This window comes from Phytophthora infestans, genomic scaffold (assembly GCF_000142945.1).
Source record: "Phytophthora infestans T30-4 supercont1.17 genomic scaffold, whole genome shotgun sequence".
NCBI classification, from domain to species: Eukaryota; Oomycota; class Peronosporomycetes; order Peronosporales; family Peronosporaceae; genus Phytophthora; species Phytophthora infestans.
Window position 1 is genome coordinate 2,340,567 of NW_003303742.1, and position 11,209 is coordinate 2,351,775.

Here is an 11,209-nt window from a genome sequence, read left to right on the forward strand (position 1 = left end):
TTTGACGACCAACCACGTAGCCATTAACCTGAGCGTAGGTGCTAGCCGCGTCATTTGAAGTGCCACCTGCATTGATAAGACGTAGAGAACATGGATCTAAACCTGCAAGATGCGTTTCTTGCATCTGGCAGTATCTGCTACTCCAAAAATGATTTACATTAAATAAAAATTGATTTTATTTCTATAATCCAAAAATGATTTACATTAAATAGAAAATGATTTCATTTCTCTTATCTATTTTCAAAAGTGAACTTGACATCGAATTTGTCTCGCTTAAAAACTCGTCATGCTTTCGCGCTTTAGTGACGTCACACATGTGGGGGCTTAAACATATCTCACCACGGTTTTGGATTATACTTCAAGTATAAGCCAATATAATATCGTTTTGCCAAAATCCATAATCAACCGAAAGTGCCAAAAAGTCTGCAAAGCACAATATGGTGTACTAAGCATTTATACATTTTTGTCCGACGATGTTTATGAGCCGAATGAATGGGCCTTGTACTAAACAAATGTCGCATCAGCTACACGCTGCTGTACGATTAACAGGGCGCTACAGTACGAAGTTGTTAGTTGGGAGTACCAATGACGCATAGCTCATTCTGCTATTCGGCCCCTCCAACTCACTCCTTTTTCGACTCGAAGCTTCCGAAGATGAACCTGGTAATATATGCCGTTGCTGTTATCACCACGATGCTCGCCACTGCAATCAATGCGCAGCAACTCTGCACAGCTCAAGGGTGTGCGGGCGTCTCTTCGGCATCAAATATTGCGACCAGCGCGTGCTGCCAAAGTGTAGTGTTTCCCGGGGTTTGAAAGCCAAAACTTGAGCACACGACGATGCGGGGACTAACCCGCACGGAAAGTAGTCGAATGTATTGATGTAATTTGCAACCACTTGAGTGATTGAAAGCAGAATGTGAAGTGAGGTCGAGTTGGGAACCACCAACTCTCACTCAATGCAAAGGGCATCCCTCAGCTCACCGAGATGGGAGGCAGTCAATCTGGCGTCACCAGATTGAGAGACGGACTGAAGTGGCCAGCCCCGAGGCTGTTCTGAACCACAACAATCAAGCCCAAAGGAAACATGTAAGCTCGGCCTACCTATCCTCATGCATGCTGACCCAAGCACTGACAGCTTGGCCAACCAATATAACAGTAACTTCAACGTCCTCCAGACTGGCAGCCGTCGGACACTCTTGGTCATCTGTGATTCCTTCTGTGGCTAGCGGGTACGTACCACTGGCGGTGGAGCCAAGGTGAAACGCTCGCATCCACTACACAGCCTCCGAAGCTTGGATCCACCGTTGCTCTCGCTATTGCATAGCGCCGAGTCTCAACAGCTTCAGATACCAACACTGCAAGTATTTGCACAACACTTGCACATCGTATCGCCCAACCTTACTTCTTGTACAGGCGGCGAATACGACGAATGCGTCGCCCACTACGCGTGAACGACGACAGGGACGCCATGCCCTCCGAAGCCTGGGCGCTCCCACCGGAGACCCTGATCCCTGATGGTGCATTCTCCGGCAAGATCCTGTTCGCCACAGCTTGTACGTCGTCCCCTCCAGTTTGTCTCTTACGAGACGTTCCTGTTGACCGACGACGCCGTTTCTTATCAGACGCTCGACGCCGTGTCGATGTGTCTGTGATCGAGGGTTCAGGAGCCACACCAGCCGATGTCACCGACACCACGCTCTGTTCTCCTTCGCCACTCACACGCATCCAATACGCGCTCAGCTCTTGATCCCCCGCTTGAGTCACATAGTTATTGACCAGGACATGAATCTCCTTGGACAGGCTCAGCATCAGCTCAAAAGAGTCTTCGATTGTCCGTAACCCTTTCCATCCCACTAGGAGCTCGTAGTCCTTGATGTCATCATTCCACTTGTGCTCCTTGAGGCCATCAATCGCCAGCAGAATACCCTGAGCAGCAACGTGCTCCAAGAGTTCGTCTGTCACCGCTAAACTGTCATCTGCATTACAGCTTGAGTCGTGATGCATGCACATCCAGTTCTTCTTCAGTCACCAAATGCTGCACGCGGAACGAGTGTGCATCAGCACGCACCACTCGATAGGGACCAATCCAGGTCACCTGTAGCTTGTTCCCGTGTTTTTCATCGACTCTAGACCGTAGAACGAAGTCAACAACAGAGAAATTCACAAGATTCTCTCCCCGCTCACGCTTCTTGTTCAGCAAGCGCTGCTTCTCCTTACGGTCTTGAACAGGTCCATGCATAGCTTGTATGCTATCACGCAACTTGCTCAGGAATTCGTCAATCTTCTCACACTCAGGAACCGTTTGTAACTCATCCTTCTCGGGCGAGTAGAATTCTCTCAGCGGTGTGGGGCACGGCAGGCCCGTGAATAACTCCAGTGGCGCCCGATTGCCCAACGACGGCACCGCCGTATGATTCAGGTTAGACTGTACCATTGGCACTAGGTACACCCAATCCTTGTATCCAATCTTGTACTCCAAGATCATCGCTCTGATCACCTGCAATATGTCCCTGTTCACGCGTTTCACGGAACCGTTGATCCAAGGGCAGTACGCTGGAGTGAAGGTCTGCTGCACTCGCAGACGTCGACTTAATTCGGCCACCACTTTATTCTTGAAATGCGTTCCTTGATCAGATATCCACTCTGGTGGAATGCCAAATCGTGAATGCCAGGCGAGCAGCGCCTCAGTCACCACTTGACTGTCGGCTGTGTCGGCCACCACCAGCTCACTATAGTGAGTCGCATGGTCCTTGAGGACCAGCAGGTATTTGCTGTCCCCATAACTCTGACCCATATAGAGGAAGTCGAAATGCAGCACCCCGTTACGACTGTTGCATTCCATCGTTTCGCCCCACGGCCTGGGCACAATCTTCCCCCCTCTCGAATGCGGACACAGCAGACACTGGCCCACAAAAGAGGCGACGATAGCCGATAGATGGTCGATAGCGAAAAGACGACCCAAATGAGCCACCATGGCATGCTGCCCACGGTGTCCCTGGGCACCACAGTGTGCCACAATACAGAGTCGCTGTATGAGGTCCTTGGCGTCGGGAGGCACCCAAATCTTGCCGTCAATAGTCAGCAACCCGTCAGCATTCCGATCTGCTGCTCCAGGTGCTGCGTACTCCGACTGCGTGTCGAATAGCTCGGCAAGAGTTGGCCAAACGAAATCCTCGTCGTCCAGAGGTCTCATCGGCGTCGGTCCTGTAGGCTGGACGGCAGGGGTCGTACGCCGACGTACCACCTTCAGCCGCTTGACTGTAGCTGCCGGAAAGTGATTTCCGGCCCAACGAGAGATCATATCCGCCCATACATTGGCATGGCCCGGAACATGCTCCACTTCGTAACGGAAATTCATCAGTTTCATAGCCCACCGCAACAATTTGCCCTTGATATGCTTCTTCACACTTTCATGAGGCGCCAACACATGAATTAGGTTGCGGTGATCGCAGTATATGCGAAATGACTGGGGTCGGAGGAGAAGGTAGTCAAGCATATCGCAAGCCATGACAATAGGAAACGCCTCCTTCTCTATGACGGTCCAGTTCAGTTGACTTCCAGTGAAAGTTCCACTCAAACACTGGAGTAGTTGGTGCTGCTGGTCGGTAGCAGGCACCTTCGAATCAAAGTTCACGACCTGGGTGACGATCACGGACCAGCCAATGTCCGAGGCGTCCGTGAATAGACAGGTCGTCGCCGAATCTTCAGGAAAATCAAGTGTAGCCGCCGAGGCTAACATCTCCTTCACGTCATCGAATGATTGACGTTATTCTTCCGTGAGCTCAATCTCGATCCCAGCAGCAGCTCGCTTCGTTCGCTTTGTGCTGGCCAGGGCTTGATCAAGACGCTTCTGCAACGGAGCAACATTTCTGGCGTAATCCACGATGCTTTCACGCATCCAGTTGATTGCGCAGACAAACTGTTGGAGCTCCGCAGCAGTCTTCGGGTATGGCATGGCTCTCAGTGTGTCGATCCGCTCAGAATCATGACGTACACCTTGGCTATTGATCAGCTTGCCACACCACTTTACTTCAGTCTGGTACAGGCTGCACTTCTTGGCACTCAGCTTGAGGCCAAATTGATTCAGCAGCGAGAAGAACTCAGCGAGTTTCTCGAGGTAGACATCAATGTCGTCAGCAGACAGGAGCAAATCATCAATCCAAATTAGTAGATGCTCGTACAGCAGACTGGCAAAGCATTCTTCCATCGTCTTCTGGAAGAAAATTGCAGCATCACTGCAGCCTTGGGGTACTCTCCGAGGTGTGAAAATGATCTCGTCCGTCATGTACGAGAGAAACTCCTGACAAAGTTCAGCGAGAGGCAATTGCCAGAAACCCTTGAGAAAATCAAATAAACCGAAATGTTTCATTCCACGTGCATTCTCCAGAACTAGCGACAAAATGGGCATGACAGCCGCCATCACCTCCGTCTTCTCGTTCTGCTCCCGGTAGTCCGTAGTTTGGCGCAAATCCATGCGGTCCGCAGACTTCTTGACTGGTAACACAGGACTTGCCCAACGACTATTGGGATTCTCGTACACCATTCCTAAGGCAACCAGACGAGAGTTAAATCCACGGAGAAAATTTCGGATGTGTGGCGGGTACTTCCGCGGCTTACACTTGGATGGACGAACTCCTTCGCGAAGACGCACTCCCAGCGGTGGCACATTAGCCGGCGGATCAGCACGTAGCTCCAAACGCCACACATCATAGGCATGCACAATCGCACACAACTGCTCAGCTCGATCCATAGGGAAAAAATTATTCTCCACCGCACGAGAAATCAAACGATCCACTGCAGCAAAGGTATCATCATCACTTGATGAGGGTCCATCTGGGTTGAACGGCATCTCGTCCGCCTCCAACTCAATCGAATCACCACTAGTCTCATCGTCTCCACGGCTAGCCAGTTGCTCCAGTTGCTGGTCGACGTTAATACCCAGCATCACAAGTAAATCGTTACCCACAATGAACTCGTCATCATCGACGTCCATGATCAAAACATCCACAGGATCCATCGGCTTGACAGGTCCAGCGGCAGTGTGAATCATCACATGTAGTCGGGCCTTCGAATCAGCCGACACCCACGACGATCCAAAAGCTTGGTTGCGAATAGGAACCTCCAATGGCTCAGCCTTCACGCTTGGATCAGCGAGGCACAACTTGTCCCAGTACGAACGACCAATTACTGTATGGTCGGAGCCGCTATCTGGACAGTACGGGAGTTCCAGCACACATTCAAAGTCACCATACGATCTGAAGTCGGAATCATCTCGCCAAGACGCTTGACACGAGCTTTCTTCTTGTGTCTCGCTTCACGGAAACGTTTGAACAGCTCGTTCTTCTCCTCTTCAGTTGCCTTCGGGCAATTTCGCAGCCAGTGCATCTCTTTGCACTTGAGACAGGGCCCAGGTGGTCCACCGGACGTCCTTGGCTTCTGCTCACCTTGCGGCCTAGCTTGTACTGCATTCGTGCTCGAGCTAGCCGATGTCGTTGAAGCCACCGTCGACTGGTTGTGCCCAACGCTTCTTGGTGTTCACAGGTGGGGGCGCACTCTTCTTCTTGGACTCCTTCTGCTCGCGTCCAAACGGCGTCTCCCTCTGCTGCTTCAAACGTTGGTACTGGCGCTCATGCTCAGTAGACTTCTCTACAATTAGATCGAAAAGTAGTCTTGGGTCACCGGACGCGGCCTTGTGTGTGAAACGCACACACTGTTTCACCTCCATCTTGAGAGTCTTGGGCTGCATCGAAGCTATCAATCTCTTGCACTTCTCCTTGACTCCGTCCGTCTGGCTGAAACACTCCGTGAGACCATTGTCCATAATGATCCGGTTGTAAATCTTGAAGTAGTCGAGTACACGGGCTTCGACGTCGCTCTCCCCCATGTTCATCTTCAACTCCTTCTTGAACAGACTTTTGATGTCTGGCAACGTGTTGTTCTTCACGCTCGCCACAATATGCTCGATCTCCGCGATCAGCATCCCCTCAGTGACGTCAGCAGACGTCTGGCGTAACTTGAGGTCACAGAACACTTCGAGTAGATCCGGCTCGAACGCGTTGAGAATGGGTTCGACGACGGTGTCGTAGTCCTCACCCGATATACGGCACCGAGCTCGCAGCTTGTCCTCGTATTCACGTCGGTCACGCTTCCACTTCACGAGTGCTTCGTGAGAAATGGACTCAATCTTCGGCGGGACCATCGGCGTAGACAGCGGGACTGTTCCAGTCGATCCACCGGAGGATCCAGCATTGCCACGAGTCATCATCTTAGTGTAGTAGCTTAAAGTCGGTCTTCCAGCGTCCACAGATCAGCGCAGCGAAGAGTAGGCTCGCTCGATCAGTGGAAACTACTACTAAAGAATTCTTTGTAGTGTTTCCCGGGGTTTGAAAGCCAAAACTTGAGCACACGACGATGCGGGGACTAACCCGCACGGAAAGTAGTCGAATGTATTGATGTAACTTGCAACCACTTGAGTGATTGAAAGCAGAATGTGAAGTGAGGTCGAGTTGGGAACCACCAACTCTCACTCAATGCAAAGGGCATCCCTCAGCTCACCGAGATGGGAGGCAGTCAATCTGGCGTCACCAGATTGAGAGACGGACTGAAGTGGCCAGCCCCGAGGCTGTTCTGAACCACAACAATCAAGCCCAAAGGAAACATGTAAGCTCGGCCTACCTATCCTCATGCATGCTGACCCAAGCACTGACAGCTTGGCCAACCAATATAACAGTAACTTCAACGTCCTCCAGACTGGCAGCCGTCGGACACTCTTGGTCATCTGTGATCCCTTCTGTGGCTAGCGGGTACGTACCACTGGCGGTGGAGCCAAGGTGAAACGCTCGCATCCACTACACAAAGGCAAAGTATGGACTTTAACGAATGCTGCAGGACCAGTTGCAACTTAGGCCCCCCATGCCGAGGTAAATGAGGTGGATATCGGGCGAAGGTAACAGCGTCCGTATCACAACTCGTGATGCTAGTAATCATTGGCATGATGTCTCTTTAACACACTGGTTCTTTTCTTGTTTCTTCATCATTATGATAAGCTTAATTTTTCTCGTATAAAATTACGGTTGAATGAATTCGTTTGATGGTTTCTCGTCTCTGTTAGAGACGTTTTTTCGACTTTTTAAGGGAATGTGCGGGAGATTGAGTTACTCATTAAGCTGTGTGCGTGGTGAACGAGAAGCGGCCGGATACGGCCCTGTGGATGTGCTGGCGGACGCAACCATGAAGATATCAAAGAGCACGCGTGGTTTCGGAAGCCTAACATGAAGAAATCTTCCAGCGCAGAAAGGAGATAGTACAGATCTCGAGAGCGCGCTGAGCATCCTCATGTAGCTGGGGGCTTCACGGTGTCAATGTGATGCATCAAGATTTGAGATGTCCAGGGGTTTTCTTACCTACTTTGGTAGATACCGTCGTCACGCGTAGCTCATACAGAGGCCTACTTGAATTAGCGCAGCTTGCACTTCGTATACCCTTTATGTGGGATCAAATGGAAAGAAGGTACATTTGACAAATTAACAAATCGCTTAAATTTCCCTATGCAAATTTATTAGACGACCCCCTACGCTTATTTTTGAGGGGGCTTCTGTATTTGTTCTCTGGATTTTTTTATCCAGAGCGAGTCATTCTGACCCAAAACTACGCTAACCTTTTATACTCAAAAGTAAACTCACTTCAGCACTTAAATTTACGTGTTATATAAGATCAACATTGGATTGTCGTGCCCGGGTTTTCTCTCCTGAACCTGCATGATGGGTAATTTCAGATTGGATCAGAAACGGCACATTTACTTTAATCAAGTCGTTTGGTGTTGCGTATCTGATATTCAGGCAAATGTTACTTGTGTCGGCCAAGGGTTACATCACTATAAATTACGACTAGCCGAAGTAATTTAATCCGCGTGAATGTTGCCTTAACAGACTCTGAGCGCAGGTGATAAAGCAGGGCACATCAGATGCCTTATACTTTTTTGTTTAGGGATCCGGTGTGTCGTAATGTGATCTGAAAGTCGCTTGTGCTACGGGCAACTATTTTTAAACGAATTAATATGTGATACAGCTCTTCTAACTGTCCTCCTAGGATACTACTTATTTTCCTGAGCCTTGCCTCTACAATCTCCAGAAATACCATCCCCTTTAGGTCCTCTTCTCCCTTGAATTGAGGCTAATACTTTACTTACATATTATGGAGAGTAGTAAACGCTTTAAGATAACCTATTAATGGTAACGATCAATTTGTTGAAAAACAGAATGGAATTTAGAGATTCTTTTACATTGTCACTTTTTAATATCACTATTATCGTTTTGGCGCTTACAGAAGTATCCAAAGCCGTGGTGAGATTTGTACAAGCCCCCACATATGTGACGCCACTAAAGCTTGGAGGCTTGACGAGTTTCGAAGCAAGACAAATGAGATGTGTCAAGTTCACTTTTGTAAAAGATTGTAATTAGAGAATGAAATCAATTTTTATTTAATGTAATTATTTGTGGAGATACACATTTCTTTTAACTGCGAAGAAATATTGATTGTTTTACTCAGACACCTGTAGTAGGATCGAACGGACGAGCCATAAAAGTTGGCGAGTCCAGAAGCTCTTAGTAGCTGGGTTAGCAGCTGCTGTGATGGCCATTCAGGCATACCATGATTTAATGTACCCCATATTTTTCAAATTTAGGCATTGCGCAAAGATACACTAAAAAAAATGGCGTGTCTTTGCACAGGGAAGCTCTGGATTTTTATGTTCTAAAATGGGTGTTGACCTGATCGAACGTTAGAGAAGAATATAATAAGTACGGAAAAAAGCGTAGAGTAATTAACATCGTGGTGATAGCAGCAACGGCATATATTACCAGGTTCATCTTCGGAAGCTTCGTGTCGAAAACGGAGTGAGTTTTAGGGGCCAAATAGCAGAATGAGCTATGTGTCATTTTAGTTGTTGGTATTGAGCAGCGTGTAGCTGATGTGACATTTGTTTAGTGCTAACAAGGTCGTAAACATCGTCGGGCAAAATAGAACGAATACTTGATACCATACTGCGCTTTGCAGACTTTTTGGCACTTTCGGTTGAACTCGAACGACTCATGAGTATTGTGGATTTTGGCAAAACGATATTAAATTTGCTGAATTTTGAAGTATTAACCCCTCCAACCCGTGCTGCATAATGCAGTTTATTTTTTTTTCATAAACTGCATTATGCTACATAAGAGCAATTTAGACTTAAAATTTGTATTGAGCGTATTTTCCCTCGCCAGCGGGTATACAAACTTTAAGATAAGCGCTCTTGGCAAAATGACCTTTTTCTGTTACATAACCAAAACCCGATCAGTCTTCTGGCAAGAGAAAGTCGCTCATATTTTAGAAAATTGAGACAAACAATTTTGATGCGCATCAGCAAATTTGACAGGTAACGGCTGACAGCCACTCGCCGACGGGGGGATATTTTTTTCATTCGAGATTTTGCGCGCCTAGGACACAAGTGGAGACCCAAGATGGTGCGAGCCCGACACAAACAAGTTCGTGACGTCGACCTGACGTCGAGTGACCTTTCCTGGCGGTCGGTGTGGCGTGAGCTGAGAGCCCAAGGCTGGACTAACAAGCGTCCGTCAAGCCGTGGCCTTGACGACAGATATCGCTACGTCCGTCCCGGATGCAACCCCGACGGAGTCGAAGGAGTCGACGTTTTCCTGGGAGAAAAAGCAGTGTTGGAGTATTATGCGAACGGTAAGGTACTTTAGTGATGTTATTATCAATTGGTAACTAACGTTACATGTTTGCGTACACAGAGCTACGTACTCGAGCGCGAACATCCAGTCTACCTACCCGTGGTGATGCTGAGCTAGAGCGCGCTGCTCAAGTCGTTCGCGAAACCTACGGCCACCTATTTTAAAGGGACAAGTGGTCACAACGAAGCTGAGAGAGTGCCACTTCCTTCGCAGCCATCTCAAACGCTTTCACCGTCTCGAAGCGCACCTCCTAATGTCCCTGCAAGTGCCCCAACATCCCCGGGCGACGGTCTTCGCGGCCTACGAGGCGCTCATTGGCTGATACTGAGAGTCCTATGGCGGCTACACCTCCGCCACACACGACACTGACTGCTTCGTCACCCCATGTCAGCGTTGGTAGTCCGGACAACTTCGGCGACGACTCCGAGTTTGAAGCCGGGGAGACTGTGGACGATGTGTCGGTGGAATCGGTCGAGAAAGGAAGCGTTGCCAGCCTGGTACGTTTTATATTATGCTGCATCTTGTGCTGCATATAGTACTGTATCTTGTGGTGCATTTCACTGACTTGTGTATGGTTCGTTGCTTTATATATGGTAGTGTTGGAGATGGAGTTGACGATGAAGATGAAGATGGAGGAGTGAGCAGTGAGCTACTTGTTGATAAAGACGACTCGCTCAATACGGTGTGTGATGGAGACGACGCTGCCGAGTATGCTGTCATGGAATCTGGTGAAAATGCTGCAAAAGACGATTTGGTTATGGGTGAAGACAGTGGAGACGATGACGAATGCGCTGACGTACATTTCACCTGATGAAGACGAATCGGAAGCTTCTGAGACTGAGATTGCTGCTGAAGTTCTGTTCGCGGAGCGATTCCTATCTAGTTTTGGAGGAGGGGGCGCAGTGTTAGCTGGTAATCTCAAGAGCGATGTTCTACGTGAAATGGCCGCGGCTGGTTGGGAAGATGTGGAGGGACCAGATACGTTTGGCTACATGAACACTCCGTACGAGCCTGTGGACAACACACGAAGCTACCCTGGGCTACGGCAAGGGTATTCGGGCCCCACAGCTGATGCACTGCGCAATGCTGACTCTCCGCTTGCGCTTTTCGTTTTCTTTCTACCAGTGGTGCTGTGGCAGCACATTGCGGTGTGCTCCAACGAGTATGGGCGTGAAATGGCACGCCTTCGTGTTGATGAACGGTACAAACACTACCGTAGCAAGTGCCGGCTCAATCCTCAACTACCAAAGAAGACCAAGCGAGACATCAAGACAGAGCTAGAAGGTGCGAAACAGATACAACCTCACGAGCTTTGTCGCTTTATCGGCCTCCTAATTGCACGCACGAGTGCCCCCAACCGCGAAAAACTTGCAAACCATTGGCAAACTACTGATGAAGGCGGTATTCCACGTGGAGCGTTTGGATCCGTGCTGCGTCGCGATAGATTTATGGAGATTTCTTGAAACCTACATTTC

General features: G+C 49.0%; 1 protein-coding gene across 1 annotated transcript; it reads left to right on the forward strand.

Annotated features, from left to right (window-relative positions):
* Positions 1-585: 585 nt before the first annotated feature.
* PITG_22909 (PcF and SCR74-like cys-rich secreted peptide, putative) lies at positions 586-816 on the forward strand (the record flags this gene model as incomplete). Its single annotated transcript, XM_002902657.1, has 1 exon — positions 586-816. The coding sequence occupies one exon, from the start codon at positions 586-588 to the stop codon at positions 814-816; it is 231 nt and encodes a 76-aa protein (XP_002902703.1).
* Between the last annotated feature and the right edge of the window lie 10,393 nt (positions 817-11,209).